The 18,864-nt window shown below is 48.4% G+C and overlaps 4 protein-coding genes across 4 annotated transcripts in view; 2 read left to right on the forward strand and 2 right to left on the reverse strand.

Annotated features, from left to right (window-relative positions):
• Positions 1-728: 728 nt before the first annotated feature.
• Positions 729-1,088, forward strand: TrAtP1_012863 (uncharacterized protein; the record flags this gene model as incomplete). The annotated part of the gene is made up of 1 exon (XM_066115704.1): positions 729-1,088. The coding sequence occupies one exon, from the start codon at positions 729-731 to the stop codon at positions 1,086-1,088; it is 360 nt and encodes a 119-aa protein (XP_065971803.1).
• A 1,502-nt stretch (positions 1,089-2,590) lies between these two features.
• Positions 2,591-3,247, reverse strand: TrAtP1_012864 (uncharacterized protein; the record flags this gene model as incomplete). The annotated part of the gene is made up of 1 exon (XM_014088562.2): positions 2,591-3,247. The coding sequence occupies one exon, from the start codon at positions 3,245-3,247 to the stop codon at positions 2,591-2,593; it is 657 nt and encodes a 218-aa protein (XP_013944037.2).
• Positions 3,248-4,868: 1,621 nt separating this feature from the next.
• Positions 4,869-6,530, forward strand: TrAtP1_012865 (uncharacterized protein; the record flags this gene model as incomplete). Its single annotated transcript, XM_014088563.2, has 1 exon — positions 4,869-6,530. The coding sequence occupies one exon, from the start codon at positions 4,869-4,871 to the stop codon at positions 6,528-6,530; it is 1,662 nt and encodes a 553-aa protein (XP_013944038.2).
• A 387-nt stretch (positions 6,531-6,917) lies between these two features.
• Positions 6,918-18,864, reverse strand: part of TrAtP1_012866 (putative Hybrid PKS-NRPS biosynthetic cluster) — a gene marked incomplete at its 3' end in the record, with an annotated part of 66,506 nt that continues 54,559 nt past the window's right edge. The window contains exons 11-12 of the mRNA XM_066115705.1: positions 9,551-18,826; positions 6,918-9,466 (exon numbers count right to left, since the gene is read on the reverse strand). Of these exons, the coding sequence (XP_065971804.1) occupies positions 6,918-9,466; positions 9,551-18,826 (11,825 nt within the window). The remainder of the gene's footprint in view (positions 9,467-9,550; positions 18,827-18,864) is intronic.

Here is an 18,864-nt window from a genome sequence, read left to right on the forward strand (position 1 = left end):
TTCTGCAGCCACTTCTCGCTCTCCAGGTACCAGTACACGGCGTGGCGTCGGCATTTATCTCCCCGAGTCCCATTTGCTTATCTGGATTCATCCCAGCGCAAGCCTCTTTTCCGTTTCTCCCTCCCTTCTAGCCCAAGCAGGCGAAAAGAAGGTTTTTCTTCTCCTCGGGCTTGTGCCTGTGGCGCTACCCATGCGTGGAAAATTTCCAGAACGCGCTTCGGTTGGAGAAAAAAGAGTTTCCTTCCATCAGATCACATGGTCGCATCGGATGCATTTAGTGGTGTGCCTTGTTTGCATCTTGCAGCGTCTCATCGAGTCAAAGATGCGCGGCTTGTGAGTGTACTGGTACATTTAAGCTTCTTACAAGGCAGCTTCTGGACCGAGAGGCCTGACTCAAGATCCTTATCTCTGTTTCCTGCTCGCAAGCGAAGACGGGGAAGCAGATGCGGAGAGAGCGATTAGGGTGGGAGGAACATGATTCAGTTGCGCGCAACGAGTCTCCACCTCGAACTGTTACGTACAAAGATGATCCTGGAGCTTTTCAGTGAAACCCACTTGGGTCCGCAGCTGTTACATTCACGGAGCGAGGCCCGCGTCGGTTTGTTCTCTGTCTCTGGCATCATGGCCCGTCGTGATTACTTGACAGTGGCTGTAGTGTAGCAATAGGATCGAGTGCTACATCACAGCCCATGGCCTGATGTGCAGATTGCCAGCAAGATCTGATCTTCATGGCCTCATCGCTGCTCTCAGCGCTGGTCAGCTCGCTCCATGGAGAAGAGGCTACCAATAGCCAAGACAACTGTCATATGCTAGCCTCATGCTTGCAGTATTCCGAGCCCGGCTATCGCTCGAGAGGAAGGAAAGAAGCCGAAGGCAAGAAGGCTCCACAGGACAGACGTTGTGCATATTCGCCTCACCTGTTGGCCAGGCTGCGCAAGCTATTGAGGAACCAAGGACCATCAAGGGACCAAGCCGATAAAAGCCGCCGCCGGCCGGGAGTCTGCCTCGTATCGTTGCCAGCAAAACGCAAACAGGCGCGTGAGCCCGCTATGACCACGGATGGCTTCCAGTCTAAGCAGCAACCGTAGCATCTTCAAGTCGCCAAAACGCACAAGTTAGAGTGAAAAACTGGCTCTCAGCCACTGAGATCCTTTTCGCCGCCCTTCTGATCCACTTGGGCGGTCCGTCTGATGGAGAAGAATTCTAGAAGCTGGCACTAGTTCTGTGATTCGACTGTCGCAAAGCCTCTTCCCCTCATTCCCCAGGTTTCCCCAAGTCCAAGTACGGAGCGTTCGACGAACTCCAAGCAAAAATCTGGGAGGCGAGGTTGGGGAAATAGGAGCGCAAGTTGGACATGGGGCCATTATCAGCCCACGGGAGGTTGGGCCCTCAAAGCTTTTACCGATATGGGCACCTGTGCTGAGATGGATGAGGGCAAAATGCCTCATTTTAGAGGTGCGGGCTTCAGTGACACTGTGGCGCGTAGGTTGGCTACGGGACATTGTTCAGCTTATCTTCTCTGCCGGCAAGTTTTAACGTCACGCAACCGATGGCATCCAGAGATTACAGTTTTGATAACTGGCATCCACATTCATGCAGTACTCCACAGGTGAGCTGAGCCAGCTTCATGTTTGCTGCCCCTTGCAGGAGGTTGTCTTTTTGTGATTAGCCACCACTGGGTTCCAAGCCGTGGGCAACAGACTGTTGAGTTGCAATTCCGCTGCCTTGATGAGAGACTACAGGCGCATGTTTGTATCAAATAGATACGTATGGTTCATCTCAAGCTATTACCGCGTGAGGCAGTGCTGGCTGGATTATCTTGGATATGTTAGTCCGGGATTGGGTTGCCAATTTTCATGCACGGACAATCTACTCAAAGCCGCGTAAAGCCGCGTTTGATTCCTCCTTCAAGCAGACCTGAACTAATTTCCAACTTCTAGCGCCTCTGGTTGCTTTCTAGAAGGCAAACTGCCATCGATTAACAGAGGAGCGAGATGCTAGCAGTGACACTATGTACACTAGTGACGCCGTAAATACGCCTCTTTCTCTGTGCCGAGAACACCAAGTCGAATTATTGAATTGCGCTGATTCCATCCCTCATAGAACTAGTACATCGCCTATTCTGGTAAAATGTAACACGAAGTGATCACAAATCGGGAACTGCCGGTCTGGAAGATGGCTTGTTTCAGGTGGAACGATCACTACATACTTGTACATGTATTCTGCAGGGCGCAGGGTGCGCTCAGCTGGAGCCTCGTTCTGGAGCAGTCTCACAAGCGCCCGTAAGCAAGCTAGATAGAACGATGGCATATATCATGTTCAATAATGGCTATGCTTGAAAGAGTGTTTGATCCACAAACATCATTATGCGCCTGCTTTGCGTGTTTGTAAGCATCATTGAGAACATGGCCCTGTTATAGATAGATATAGGAGAGCATGTATTCAGCAACTCTTGCGTAAATGCCTTGGAATTCAAGCATTGTGATCCTTGCCTTGAATACTAGAAAGAAAACGACAATATCATATACCTAAAAGTCGAATTGTTAGATACAACGACCAAGCGTAGCGTTCTGAGAATTTGGGGTGAAGCTTACGTGACGAGACACATGGCGCCCTCCAGATAGTTGCTTTTACCATCCCGACACAGCTCAGCAACTAGTAGCGTACCCAGAAAAATGGAAATAGTCTCCAAAGTTGGAAAATGTAAAGTCATGGGGTCATTGGACTGAGCTGCCCATGAGAAGAGGACCAGCGTGGGAGTAATGAACAAGGCGGCGTTCATGCTTCGGCCGATTGCAAATTCCAAAGCTGTCGTCATACTATTTCGATATGCCGCCACAATGGCTTCCACTCGAGCTGGTCCATCGGTAGCCAGCGGTAAGAGGACGAAGCTGACTGTCTTGCCGCTGATGAAGTCAGAGTCTGTTACTGAGCTTAGTGTCCGCAAGAGAAAGTAGGCGGACAGAGAGGAAAGTCCAAGAACCGAGATGAGAAGCAATCCCTCAACGATGCCTAGAAATATATGACTTATAGCGTGTTCATTGTATGGTTCAGAGGGTGCGGTTTCCAAGAATAGCCATCGGTGAGACCGCCACCGGTAGTGCTGATATATAACGAAAAGAAAAAGGAGAGCTATAGAAACGGAGCGCGACATTCGCACCAGGTCATCTTCACAATCGGCGTCGGTCCTGCACTGCACCTCGGAAATGGCAGACGGAACCACAAGTGACGTTGAGGCGACGATCATCAGAGATGACGCTGTTGATGCAAACGTGGTATTAAATATCATTTCGCTGTGGCGGATACTCCCGACCAAGAAACACCACCCAACAACCTGTTTGAGTCAATTAATATGTAGATATAAAGAAGGAGACAGGCAGAGCTTACAAGAAGAAGATTGGCCAAGACACTCCCGAGAACGCAGGATTGCGCAATATGGGCTGCGCCCTGTTGGATGGCTGCAATGCCTACCTAGAAGCTGGTGAACATCGAGCCAAGCCTGACCGAAATTTAGCATTCAACATGTCATACATACAATCAACAATGGCGCATTATCCAGAATTGCGTGCAAGAATCCACCGCCCAAAGGGCCTAGCATGCACGACAGCCTGCGGAGCTTGCGAAGATTGAGTTTTGAGAGCGGGATGATGGCTAGAAGATTGAACCAGAAGATGAGTTCCGGAGCCCTGTTCTGAACACCATAAGTTATCCCTAGGGGGATAAATATGAGAAGAAGATTGGAATAGCTGCCAGGAGTGAGCATCCTTAATAAGATCCGCAATTCTCGCCGGCATGGATCCGAGCTCGGTAAGAGAGGAGACTGCTCTTCGACATCCCCATCAAGAGCAGAGTCAGAACATCTGATGCCATGCTGAAGGTCTGCCATATGCCGCAATTGACTTTTGAGATTGTGATTAAAATGCTGTTAATCATTTTTTGCTTCCTTGAGGCTATCGTAAAGGGTAATAAGAATGCTGAAGCAGGCCAGCTTGGATAGCCGCTAATGGGGTTTGGTGTAAGGCGGGGAATATTGAGTTTTCAATGGCTTCTGCTCTCATCGAATAACATATTATACCGGAAATGACATTAACTGCTTCTCATTGATCCAACCAACAGCTGAGGTCTGTTAGAGTTCGGTCGAGGCCAAATCTGGACTCAAGCTTGTTCCCCGCATTGCGCATTCCTAAGATGGAGATGTCTGGAAATTGTGAGTCCACGTTGAATCTCCATCTTGCTCAGTCGATTAAAATCTGACAGCAGGATATGAACGAATGTATCGGGCAAAATGAGTCCGCTCATTGTGATTATATATATACAAGTGGGTGAAATACATTGGGACAAGCTGTAAAGATACTGCGCGCAGTTGATTCATGCCGTAAATTTTCGCGGCTTCAGCATTCCAGCGTGACGTCACTGAGGCTTGAAGCCATGGCGAGAGTCTGGAAATAAGCTTTGGACTCTTCAGCTGTGTTTATAAAGGGAAATGAATTCTCGGATGGGTAGAAGATGGGAGTTGGCACAATACTGCCCGACCTGATCAATGATTTTAAAGCTGAAAGTCACCATGAGTATATCGGATTTTGAAGACCTGGGAATTATTTCAGATTTTGAACATGATGAAGCAGCAAGTGATGAAGCAAAGGGCGCCCTCATGACGCCCGCGATACCTGCGATCCCACTTGGAGAAAGAAGAGACAGGCCTCATCCACCATGGGAGGGACACAGAGATAAGCTTGTTGGGATTGTGGACATGGGAAGGCAGGTTATCTCGGTGATGAATAAGTGTGTCTAAGGACCTACAGACTAACAAATGCGGCGTGCTTCTTAGTAATGGTATTCGTTTCTCTATTACGGACTTATCAGCCCCAATGGCACGTATCCTGCCGACGGTATTGACTTACCGATCTGGAATATCGCTTTACGACTCGCAGTTCGATCCAGAGACAGGAGAGCAGGTTCCAATCCCAGACGAAATCATCAGCGACATAGTCACAGTCTTTAACCGTTTCTTGATCGTCTGTAACGACATGGGAGTTCATCGGAATAACATTCATGTTGTTGCAACCGAGGCGACACGCAAAGCTATTAATTCCGCCAAGTTTTTGGAAATTATTAAAGAAAAGACTGGTCTATCCATAGAAATGTTACCAAAGGAAGTGGAAGGCCAGATCGGCGCACTGGGCATTGCGAGCGGGTTCAGAAACCTGGCCGGCCTTGTCATGGATTTGGGAGGAGGCAGCACACAAATCACCTGGATGGTGAGCCAAGGAGGCCATATCCGAATCAGCCCTCTTGGAAGCTTTAGCTTTCCGTATGGCGCAGCCGCTCTGAGCAGACAGTTGGGAGATTTGAAGAAGGGCAAGAGAAAGAAAGATGGAGAGGCTGCCATTGCCCGATTGCGACAGGAAATGGTGGAAAACTTCAGGGATGCCTATAACCATCTACAAATCCCTGATAGTTTGGTCGATAAGGCTAAGCGAGAGGGAGGGTTCCGCATCTATCTGTCCGGCGGCGGATTTCGGGGCTGGGGCTATCTGCTGCTCTATCTCAACCAGTCTCACGGCAAACATTATCCAATCTCCATCATCAATGGGTACACGGTTGGCCGAGAACAATTTGAAGATACCGATACGGTGAAAAACATAGCCAAAGCGGCAAAGGACGTCTTTCGAGTTTCGGATCGTCGACGATCTCAAGTTCCTGCAGTGGCATTCCTGGTCAACGTCTTGGCCGAGGCTATCCCTCATGGAATCAGGGAAGCTCACTTCTGCCAGGGCGGTGTGCGAGAAGGATATTTATTCAGGACTCTTTCTCCCGACGTCAGGGAACAATCTCCATTGCAAGTGGCAACTATGAACTTTGCGCCGCCTTCTTTCCTCAGCATCCAGGAATTGATCAAGCGTGCCATTCCGAAACCTTCCAAGAATCTGACGAGACGGTTCCCCGAAGAATTCGGCGAGCACGTCATTGATTCCTTTGCCAATGTTATATACGTGCATATGTTTATGTCCAAAGAGACGGCATCGACGACTGCGCTTTACTCAACTAGTGTGGGGATTATGTCGTCTACGCACGGCGTCTCGCATCAAGACCGTGCCCGACTTGCCTTGATGCTGGAGTCTCGGTACCGAGGAGAATTACCGCCAAGGGAGATGGAATTCCGCGACGCACTGCGGTCGCTAATTACGCCAGAGGAAGTGTGGTGGACTACTTACTTGGGCAGGGTCGGATACATGATCACTCGACTGTACCCATCCGGAGAAATTGACCCAGCGAAGCCCAGAGTCGTGTTTTCTGCCGAGTGGGCATGGAACCTGGGTAAAAAGAAGAACAAGGAGGGATTGGTGTTGACAATATCGATACAGAAGAAGAAGGACGATCCCGCAGAACTCAAGCATGCGCTAGAGGAAAATGTTAATGTCATCCAAAGAGTTGGTAAGAAAAAGCACTGGATAGGAAAAGACGATCCTTGGGGCATGAAAGTGAAAGTTGAAGTGGTCGAAGAAGGGATTTTGGAAGCCCCAGAATGATAATGGTCGCATGGGAATAATTTCTGTCCTATAGTTAGTTTCATAGTAATAATGCACGTAGTAAGAGAATCTATGAGAACGATTATTCTTGGTGGGTCACACTAAGTTATCATCATTGACTACACTTGATTGAATAATCAGGCGATATGAGAAGTGATTTTTTAAACAGTTGAATTAGAAGACTAATCTAAGAAGAAGAAACACATTTTATGTGTTTAGCGAAAGTAAGCTTGCAATCTGGTTTTTATAAAACAAAGAAGAAATAACGATTGAATATCCACCAAAGGTGAAACAATAGACAAAAAGACGAAACTTAAAAAGAAAAGAAATAGAAAAGAGAGAAATATGAAAAGTTCCAGGCCCTCCAATGTTAAAGCACTAAGCGCCTTAGCCATGGATACGTTGGAAAGTGTCTGCGCGACGAGGCTGAGAAAACCCTTCTGTCGACGACTGGATGAAATCAATCTTGATGAGGTATTGCATACTCATCGTCACAGCCAAGCATCGTTGCCGAAGCTCAGAATCTTCAACTTCGGCATCCAGAGGGTTACGAGGAGTGCTGACGGCACCAAGGAAGTGCTGCACAGGCCATAGAGGATGCTTTTCACCAACTTCGTTCATTGACTCCAAGGCTCGGTGAATCCATTCATCCAAGGGAATAGGCTCGCAAGGGACTTTGAGCTCTTTGTTGACGAGATCCCAGAAAACTGTCGCTGGTACACCGCCTTGGATGCTGACGAAGGGAGCGATGCCCTCCTTGGTGTATATCTGGTTGAGCACCGAGGTAGCTACGGTGTCGACACCAACGACAGAGACCCAGTTACCTTCTGATTCCGAAGGATAATAGTGGAGAGAAGCGGCAGTAGAAACAAGACGCCACAGCATATCGTCCACGTTGGCCACACCGGTCTCTGAAGATCCGATGATGCGGCCAGGTTTAAGAGTGGAAATGCGATTCTGGTCAGCGGGGAGAGTGTTGACAACCTCTTGGATAACACCTTCAGAGACAAATTTGGTCTGGCTGTAGCCGTTAGAGTTGCCGAGGTATTGCGCAATAATCGTGCGATCGACAGTACTAGTATCAACGCTGACACCACCAGAGACGAAGAGGAATTTGGGCGAGGCAGGAGAGTTGACAGCGGCTTTGAGAAGGTCGACAGTAGAGTCAACATTAGCAGCACGCATCTTGTTATAATCGGCGTTCCAGTTGACAAAGGCACCATTGTGAATGATGGCATCGACATTGTTAGTAGATTGGCCAGCCAAGCGTGCCCATTGTGCCTTTGTCAGATCCATACGCTTCTTACTTAAATCGCCGCTCCAAATCTCAATCTTGTTTGCGTAATCTTCACGCCACCAGCCAGCGATCTTGGCAGTGTTGCGGATACGATCCAGGCCGTGTTCGATGGACTTGCATCGTACCAGAGCGATGACAGAAGCGATATTGTTGTTGCAAAGCAGCTGTCTGAGAATCTCCTGGCCGAGGAAACCAGTAGCACCGCTAAGGAAGACGGTGGCTTGGTCAGGTAACTCGGTCTTGGGGTTGGCAGCGAGATTGAGGGCACCAGTGTCCAAAATCGAACGAGAAAGAGATGAAATCTCGCCAATGATATCAACGCCACCTATGTCTTGTCTTTCCTGTCCACCGAGCTCGTTTGTGACGTGTTCGGCCATGTTTGAAATCGTAGTGTGCTTTGAGTTGAGAAGAGACATGCCAAGAGTAACGCCGTACTTGCTGACGATAGCCTTGGAGATGGTAACAATGCGGATGGAATCACCACCAAGGCTATAGAAGTTGTCATCAACGCTGATAGTCTTGGCAGGCAGGTCTAGAGTAGCTGCCCACTGGTTACGGATCCAGAGCTCAGTGTCGGTAGAGCAGTCACGGAAAGGCAGACGTTGGTCAGTGAGATAGGCTGAAAGCTCTTCAGTCGTGAAGTTGGCAATGGACGCAAGTAGTAGCTTTCGATCCAATTTGCCTGACGCATTATGAGGCATGTGGTCGATGGGGATGAAGTATTTGGGAACCATGTGTGCAGGCAAAACGGAGCTGATTTTGGCAGCAATGTCGGATAGTGTGTTTTGAAGCTCGCTAGTGAGCTTGGTGAAGGATACTTCATTAGAGGCACTCTCAGTTTCCTGAAGCGAAGTAGAGCAAATGAAGGCGAGGAGAGACTCATGACCATCCTTTCGAATAACATCAACAACAGCATGTTCGTTGGTGGCGTTGGAGCGCCTTATCTGGTATTCGATCTCACCGAGCTCTATACGTTGGCCGCGAATCTTAACTTGGGTGTCCTTTCGGCCAATATACTCGATTGAACCATCTGGAGTGTAGCGAACCAAGTCACCAGTCTTATAGAAGCGACGCTCGCCAATGTTGATATCAGATGGTAGCCAATCAGTATGTTCAATAAACGATTGCCTGGTCTTCTCTTCATCGTTGATATACCCGCGAGCCAAACATGAGCCTTGCAGCAACAGCTCACCAACACAGCCGACAGGCATCAAGCGGTTATGGTCATCGGGGTTGACAACCCACAGGCCGTGGGTAAAACCGCGACCAACATGGGTAGCAGAAGTGGTGATAGAAGGCGAGCACGTGTAATTGGTGGCACCGACGCAGGCTTCTGCTGGACCATAGCCGTTGTGAAGCTCGATCTCGCCAGCCCAAGTGTCTATGAGCTCTTTTGAAATAGATTCGCCCACACTGAGGAGAGTTTTCATTCCAGGAATTTGCTCCGGTGACAACGTTTTAATAAAAGTAGGCGTGAAGATGCCATAGTTGACGCGCGCTTCACGAATGAAGGCCGCAGTATTGTGCAATCGTTCGTGCTCTGTGGGTACGCAAATCGTAGCACCCACAACAAGCGAAGCGAATACCTCAGCAATGCTAGCATCAAAGGTATAGTTGGCAAATTGCAGCATCCGCATATCTTCATTATATGCGTAAGCATCTGCCTGCCTAAGGAACGCAGCAGATATGGCCCTGTGTTCTATAACGACACCTTTTGGCTTACCAGTCGAGCCTGAGGTAAACTGGATATACGCGGCATGACTGGGATTTGAGGCTACAGCAGGCTGTTTCATAGCATTGTGGGCAGAGATCTGAGATATGAGAGATGGCGAAAGCTCAATCGTGTTTTGGACCATGCCCTGGCAGTCGGGGGCAGTTGTGGGAGATACCACCATGAATTTTGCGCCAACCTCGTCGATCAAGGCTTGTCGTCGGCTAACTGGGTGAGATGGATCCATCGGCAAGAAAGTGCCACCGGCCTTGAGAATGCCTAGCATGGCGACAATTGCCCATATAGACTTCTTGAAGCAGAAGGGAACAATGGTCTCAGGTCGGATGCCTAGGCTATGCAGGTGTGCGGCAAGGTGGTTTGTCAAGCCTTCAAGTTCACTGTAAGTCATACATCCCTCAGTACTATAGATAGCTTCGTGGTCAGGTCTGCGAGTTGCTTGCTTCGAGAAGAGTCCGTGAAGAGTGGTGTCTGCAGGTCCATAGATCTTGTCGTTCCATTCAAGTTGTCTTTGGAGATCCCAAGAGCTGGCAACGTCTATATCACCAAGCAGAGTCTCATCTTGAGCTAGCAGTTGTCTAGCAACATGGCTAAATTGCTCAGAGATTGCCGTGGCTTGGAACTCAGTCAAAGCGCTAGAATCGTAAATCAATAACAGCTCAACTTGACTATCCATGATGGCGATTTGAAGAACCAAGGGGTAGCTTGCAAAGTTTTGCATAGACTCTTCGGCTGAAGTCTCGGAATTGTCAAATACCAAAAAGGAATCTGCATTATCTGTAGCTTTCTCATCAACAGCTTGCTGTTGAACAGGTTGGATGGAAAGTAAGCTAGAGAAGTCACAGGCTTGCCTAGCATCTGGGCTTAAAGCAGAGATATTTTGGAGACCGAATTGTTCATAGGCAACCATCTCGGAAGCTTGGATTTGGATATCCTGTAGGAGTCGCGATATAGGCTGTTCTTTATCAAGACGAACACGGACAGGGACTGTGGCAAACATGGGGCCAGGCATAGACTCTAAGCCAGGAACAGGCGCCTGACGGCCAGAGACGGTAGTACCAAAGCAAACATCATTGGTATCGCAATACTGAGCCAAGACAATTGACCAAGCGGCTCTGATAATTGTGGCCTTGGTAATAGAAGTGTTTGTGGTGCGTGGGAACTCGATGGACTTATTCAATACTTTGGTTATGTTGGCTCCGCTGACAGCCGTGGACGAGAGTTGATCAGCTCTTGGGAAAGAGGCACGTTGAGCATCATGAAGCTGGCGTCTCCAGTACTCTGCAACATCGTTTTCGTCGATGCTTGTCGTGTATTTCACGAAGCGAGCAAACGGTTGCAAAGGAGGCATTTCGGTGCCAGCGTACGCGGCGTGCAAAGTGCTCATGATAATGGGAAATGTCCAACCATCATAAACCGAGTGGTGAATATGCCATGCAAAGTAGTGATTGCTGCCATCTTCTATGATAGCATAGCGGCAGAGACGTGTACCATAGCCCATGTTGAAGGCAGGGATTGCGTTTTGCATATAAGAGTGTAACGAAACACCGGCAGTTGACTCCCATAGTGGCTCCAAATTGTCCTTGATGACAGCTTGAATAGTTGTACGACCAACAAGAACGATGGAAGTGCGGAGATTGTGGCAGACCTCGACAGTCTTGTTCCAAGCGGCCTTGAATCGCTCAATACTGACGTGCTCAGGAATGCGGTATACATATCTGGCGGTATATGAGCCAGGCTGCGTGACAGACAATGATATAAGTCCTTCTTGTAGCTTCGTAGTTGGATAGGCATCTTCAATTGACTGGTGCGCGGATAAAGTGCATTGCTTCTCGATCTCACTGATGATTGTATCACGCTCAGAAGGCAGTATCATGCTGAAAGGCTTCGTAATGTAGGTATCCTCGAGCTTGCCTAGACGAGCAGAGAGAGCAACTGCGGACAGTCTAGGATCGGCGAATATTGAAGCGACAGTGAGTTGAAGATTATTTTCTTGGGCCAAGGAGATCAAGTGAATAGCCGAGATGGAGTCTCCTCCAATTTGCAAGAAGCTGTCGTTTTTGCCAATCTCTTCGGGAGAGATTTTAAGAATTTGAGCCCAGAGATTGCGTATCTTGAATTCCATATCGGTTGTTGGCTCAATCTTGTCTGCCTTGCCAGGAGCAAATATGGCAAGGTTTTCGGTCGACAGAGTATTTGCGAGCTTTCGCAGCTGGCTCCTATCAAGCTTCATGGAAGTGATAAAAGGCATCTTTCTGATAGGCAGGATAAGACTAGGCACCATGTATCCGGGAAGGACAGCTTTAAGATTGTCAAGTAGAGTAGCGTTAGCGGTACGAAGAGCATCACTCGGTTCGATAAGATTGTCCGAAAAACTGGTTACACCGTTGTCGTTGTAAGTGCCCAAGAATGAGACAAAAGCAACGAGCGATTGTCCAGATTCCCTGGTGATGATATCAACAGCCACATGCTCAATATCGGGCAGAGCTCGCTGAATGGTATACTCAATTTCTCCGAGTTCGATACGCTGACCACGAAGCTTGACTTGAGAGTCCTTACGGCCAAGGTATTCTAGCGAACCGTCTGCGCAGTATCTTACTAGATCACCTGTCAAATAGAAACGCTGAGGACCGGTAATGGCTGCTGTGGAAAGAGAAGAAATTTCGGTAACAAAGGAGTTTCCAGTTCTTTCCGAATCATTAATATATCCGCGAGCAAGCACATGGCCCTGAATGACGAGTTCACCAACACAGCCTATAGGGGCGAGCAAATGGTGATTATCGGCCTCCACAACCCAACAAGAGCTGTTAAACGGCTTTCCGATGATATGTGGTGAATCGTTGTTGGACGAGAACGGGTGCCAAGTTGCATAGTTGCATGCTTCGGCAGGTCCATATCCATTGATGAGCTTTACACGACTGCACCAAGAACTTATGATATCTTTACCGGCTGGCTCGCCGCCAAGGATTAAAGTCTTGAGGCTCGGGACTTGGTCTGGTGTAAATGTGCGGACAAAGGAAGGCGTTAACATGGCAGTGTTAATACGAGCCTTGCGAATAAATCCCGGAGCGTCCTGTAAACGTTCAATTTCGTCAGGCACGCAGACAGTCCCGCCAAATACCAACGTAGCAAGTATTTCACCCAAGCTGCCGTCAAAGATATAGTTGGAGAACTGGAACACGCGTGATGCTTGGCTTAAGTTGTAGACACGACCGTAGCCAATAGTACTCGTTGTAAGCGCGGAATGTTCCATCACTATACCCTTTGGCTTACCAGTCGAGCCGGACGTGAAGATCACGTACGCTGCGTTACTTGGACGAGGCCGTTTGGGCTCGGTGAGGCGCTTCCCGGGAACCGATAGTCGAGCCATAACGTCGGATGAGAGTTCGACAACTTTATGAGCTAGGCCAGCGCAAGACGCAGCTGACTCTGGCGATGCGACAATGATTTGCGCACCAACTTCTTGAACAAGGGCTTTCCGACGACTTATAGGATGCGAGGGGTCCAGAGGAACAAAGACGCCGCCTGCTTTAAGAATACCAACAATAGCGACGACTGCCCACATGGACTTTTCGAAGCAGTAAGGGACAATTGTCTCAGGACCAACGCCAAGTTCGCAAAGGTGACCAGCTAACACGTCTGTGAGGCTATCGAAAGCAGCGTATGTCATGCTACCATCGGATGAATATATTGCTTCATGGTCGGGAGTGCGTTGAGCATTGCTGGAAATCAGATCGTGCACACAGGCCTCGATAAGTTCAGGAGCGTCGGTATTCCACTCTAGAGCTTGTTGAAGGTCCCAAGGACTGGTCATAGATAGGCTTCCAATGGTATCTTCGCCACGCGTCAGAAGCTGCTGCACAACGTGATCATACTGGTGCGAAAGAGCTTGAAGTTGGTACTCGGATAATACACTCGGGTCGTAGATGAACATTAGATTGACCATCTCATCATATATGTGGCATTGGGCGACCAGAGGGTAGTTGTAGTAGTTTTGGAGGACTTCTTCAGCACGCAAAAGTTCGGAATTGGCAGGAACCAAGAGAGGCGTTTCAGTGCTATCACCCGTTGATCCGATATGCTGGATAGGCTGAACAGCCAATAAGCTGCTAAAATCGACGGCATCTTTGAACTCAGCGCCGATCTTGGATATGTTCTGAAGGCCAAATTGTTCGTATTCAACCATGTCAGAGGCTTGTGTCTGCACGTCTTTGAGGAATCGAGCTATTGACTGCTGCTTATCCAAACGAATCCGCACAGGAACAGTAGTAGCGACTAAACCGGGGGTAGCTTCAAGGCCCGGAATTGAAGCATGGCGGCCAGACACGGTTGTGCCGAAGCAGACGTCTTCACTATCGGAATAACGAGCAAGAACAATAGCCCAGGCCGCCCTGAGAATTGTGGCTTTAGTGATAGATGAATTTGTCGAGCGTGGGAACTCAATTGCCGTGTTTAAGAACTGGGAAGCCGATTTTGCGGCATCGGAGCCGACAAGCTCTTTGGTAGCTGGGAAAGAAGCCTTCTTAGCTCCGGATAGTTGTCCAGCCCAATACTTGATAGCAGCATTCTCGTCAAGGTCAAGAGTATACTTGACGAATCCAGCATAAGGTTGAAGTGTAGGAACCGCAGTATTGTTGTAGAAGCCATTTAGAGTACCCATAATGAGAGGCAAGCTCCAGCCATCGAAGATGGTGTGATGAATGCTTAAAGAGAAGAAATTATGACCAGTGTCTTCGTCTTGGATAAGCGCATATCGGCAGAGTCGAGAACCATATTTGATATCGAAAGTCCGAGACGCGCGGATGTATGACTCCAGGCTACGATCATAGCCAGATTCCCATGAGATATCATCTTTCACAACCACTTGGATGTGCTTGTTGTCAACTAAGATGATCCTGGTGCGTAGGTTACTGCTAGCTTCAACGGTACGTTCCCAAGAGCTTTTGAAGCGAGCGATATCTACATGTGGAGCAAGTTGGTAGACATGCTTGGCGATGTAAGACCCGGGCTGTTTGTTTGCAATAGCTATAAGGCCTTCTTGTAAACTCGTGCACGGGAAGGCATCTTCCAAGGTAAAGTAGTTGGGCAAATGACACAATCTTTGAGCCGTGATAGTTAACTCGTCAATGTTATTGCCGGAGAGCATGCAGAAAGGCTCAGCTTGTAAGGTCTTGGCGATGAAACCGATTTGCGCAGAGGCTGCCAGGGCGCATAGCCTGGAATCAGCAAAGATTTTGGCAACAGTGATGTTGATTTCGGCTTTCTGTGCGGCAGTGACGAGATGGATTGCGGTAATGGAGTCACCGCCGATGTCAAGGAAGGCGTCATTGCGACCAATTTCGCTGGCCTCAACTCCAAGCACCTGCGCCCACAGGTCTCGCAGCTTAAATTCAAGCTCGGTCGCAGGCTCAACCATTTCTCTTTGTGAGGCTGAAAAAGCAGATAGATCTTCAATAGAGAGGCTGTTGGCAAGAGAAAGAAGCTGCTTCTTGTCAAGTTTCATTGATGTTATGAAAGGCATGCAATGAAGGGGCAAGATGACGCTTGGCACCATATAGCCAGGAAGAACGGCCTTCAAACCTTCTCTTAAGTTATCGAGGACGGGCCTGATGGTGTCATCGGAAGGAAGCAAATTGAGTGACAATTCATCTGGCATCCAATTGGCTTTCCCGTCATCGGTAAACGAGACAAATGCAACAAGTGAATCGCCATTATCTCGATGAAGAACGTCAACGGCGGCATATTCTGCGTTCTTGAGTAGCCGAGTAATATGATATTCGATTTCACCCAACTCAAGGCGTTGACCTCGCAGTTTAACTTGCGAGTCTTTTCGACCTAGATATTCTAATTCACCGGCAGAAGTATAGCGGACTAAATCTCCTGTGAGGTAGAATCTGTGCAGATTAGGCAAGAGAGAAGATGGTATAGACCCAACTTCAGTGATAAAAGACTCGTCCGTCTTCGTCTTATCATTCAAATAACCACGCGCAAGAGCCGGGCCTTGAAGAACAAGCTCGCCTGTACAACCTATAGGCGTAAGCTTGTGAGAGTTGTCAGGCTCGACAATCCAGCAAGCTCCGTTGAAGCTAGATCCAATGACACGAGGAGACTCCGAACTGGATTTAAATTGATGTATCGTCGCGTAGTTGCAGGCCTCAGCAGGTCCGTATCCATTGAAGAGAGTGACGCGGTCAACCCACATTTCCAAAATGTTCTTGGAAGCAGCTTCACCACCCAAGACTAACGTCTTCAGATGGGGTACGTCGTCTGGCGTAAAGGTTTTCACAAAGGATGGAGTCAGCATAGCCGTGTTCACCTTGGCCGCACGCATAAAGGCAGGGGCACTCTGAAGACGCTCGTCCTCATTAGGTATGCAAATAGTGCCTCCGGTAGCCAACGGGCCAAAAATCTCACCCAAGCTACCATCAAAGATGTAGTTGGAGAATTGGAAAACTCTTGACAATGGCCCGATATCATAAACCTTGGCGTATGCAACGGTAGTTGAGCTGAAAGAGCAATGCTGCATAACAATGCCTTTGGGCTTACCAGTCGAGCCCGAAGTGAAAAGAACATACGCAGTGTTTCTTGGTCTAACTTTAGGGAGGGCTTTGAGGACAACAGAGGCCGAAAGTCTGGTCATCATACTTGGTGACAACTTAACAACGTTCTCGGCCATGCCTGCACAGGAGATGGCAGCATTCGGAGACGCAATAAGCACTCGAGCGCTGACTTCTTTGACCAATTCCTCGCGGCGGCTGATGGGGTGTGACGGATCAAGAGGCATAAATGCAGCTCCAGCCTTGAGAATTGCCAAAATTGCAACAACAGCCCACATCGATTTCTCAAAACAATAAGGTACTACTATTTCTGGACCAACACCCAAAGAACTGAGATGTGTGGCAAGGATATCGGATAGATGATCCAGCTCGCCATAGGTAAGGCTGCCCTCAGAAGAATATATTGCTTCGTGAATTGGATCGCGCAAGGCATGTTCAGCGAACACATCATGCAAGCATGTTTGGACAACTTCAGGTTGCTTGCTGTTGAGCTTTACAGCTTGTTGGAGATCCCAAGGACCGGCAATATTCACATCGCCCAGTGGCTCCTCGTTCTGAGTGAGGAGCTGTTGGACCACATGGTCGAACTGATGTGTAAGCGCACCCAGTTGAGTTTCCTCAAGGACATTGGAGTCGTAAGCAAGAACCAAGTTAACTTGGTTGTCGTAGAGGTGACACTGGATAACTAGAGGATATGAAAAGTAATTTTGCAACATGTCTTCGGCTTTAACGTGAGGAGAACTAGCTGGAACGACGAGAGCATCTTGACGGCTGTCATTGTTGCTATCGGCGCTCATATGCTGAACTGGTTGGATAGCCAAGAGAGACGTAAAGTCGCAGGCGTCCTTGGCATCTAATCCCAGTTTAGAAATATTCTGAATACCGAATTGCTCGTAATCAACCATGTCGGAAGCTTGAGTTTGGATATCCTGAAGGAAAGACTTCAAAGTCTTTTGTCGATCGAGGCGAATACGAACAGGGACGGTAGCGACCACCAGGCCAGGCATAGCTTCAAGACCAGCTACGTTGGCATGACGACCCGATACTGTTGCACCAAAGCATACATCATCGCTTTCAGAGTAGCGTGCAAGGATGAGAGCCCAGGCAGCGCGCAGAATCGAGGCCTTAGTGATGGACGTGTTGGTATTAGGGAACTCAATCGTCTTGTGCATGAAACGTGTCTCCGAAGAGCTGGACTTGTCGCTGGGGGCCGGGAAGCTTGCGCGTTTGGCGTTTTGGAGCTGCAGCTTCCAGTAATCGGAAGCGGCGTTGTTGTCGAGTTCGGTTGTGTACTTGATAAATGCAGAATAAGACTGCAGAGAAGGCAGCTCAAGCTCATAATACGCCGCAGATAGTGTGCTCATCAGTAAAGGAAGAGACCAGCCGTCGAAGACTGTATGGTGAATGTTAAATGCAAAATAGGTTCCGCTTTCTTCTTCGATGATAGCATAGCGGCAAAGGCGCTGGGCATAACCCATTTCAAGATGAAGTGTAGCGCGAGCATAGGCCTCAAGCGAAACATTAGTAGTATCATCCCAAGCAATGTCATCGTTAAGAATGGCTTGAATGGCGACGCCGTTGACGAGAATGATGCGGGTGCGGAGATTGGTGCAACTCTTGACAGTAAGCTCCCAGGCAGCACGGAATCTCTTCACATCAACGTGATCAGGAAGTTGATAGACGTTTTTAACAACATACGATCCGGGTTGCTTGATTGCGAGAGCCATAAGTCCTTCTTGTAGCTGTGTACAAGGGTAGGCATCATCTATTAGATCATCTCCAGCAAGATTACACTCTTCTCTAACCACATCCATGATATCAGCCTTGGAAATAGATTCGTTGAGCAAACTGAAAGGCGCAACGAGCAATGAACTTGTGTCGCTAGAGTTATTCGCTACTAGAGCAAGTTTCGAGAGACGAGGATCATTGAATATATCTTTGACAGCGATTGAGATGCCGGCCTCACGGGCTTTGGTAACGAGCTGGATAGCAGCAATAGAGTCGCCGCCAATTTGTAAGAAGTTGTCATCGCATCCGATATCTTCTTTCGGCATATGTAATATGACAGACCACAGTTCTTGCAGGCGTCTCTCCATTTCAGTCTCAGGCATACGTTTGTTACCATCGCGTAAAGAGTAAGCGCCATAATCCTCTTGGCTGAGTCCAGAAACAAGTTTCTTCAACTTGTTCCTATCCAGCTTACCAGAAGTGACGATGGGCATGTAGCGGCAAGGGACGAAGAATGAAGGCACCATGTAGCGAGGCAGCGAAACAGTGAGCTGACTAACCATATCGGCAAGGTGTTTTTCAAGCTCTTCGGACATAGGGAGGAAGATGCCCTCATCAGAATGAAAGTTGTTGACATCGTCCGAGAGACAGAAATAAACAACCAGTCTTGTGCTGACATCGGTCTTGAAAACATCAACCGCAACTTGACGAGCGCATTTGAGATTACTGCGAACATGGTGCTCAATATCTCCTAATTCCACTCGAAGACCACGAATCTTCACTTGGGTATCTTTCCTACTAGCGAACTCAATAGTGCCGTCAGGATTATACGAAGCTAAATCTCCAGATTTGTAGAAACGAGACCAGTGAGGCTCATCGCGGCGAGGAGCCCAAGCAGGCAAGTCGTATACGATGGCAGCGTTGGTACGCTCAACGTCGTCGAAATATTCTCGGAAGATTGCTGGACATTGTATGACAATTTCACCTATGGTGCCAATGGGGGCAAGCCTGTAAGGATTGTCA

The sequence above is a fragment of the Trichoderma atroviride genome, chromosome 7 (genome assembly GCF_020647795.1).
Source record: "Trichoderma atroviride chromosome 7, complete sequence".
Lineage (NCBI taxonomy): Eukaryota > Fungi > Ascomycota > Sordariomycetes > Hypocreales > Hypocreaceae > Trichoderma > Trichoderma atroviride.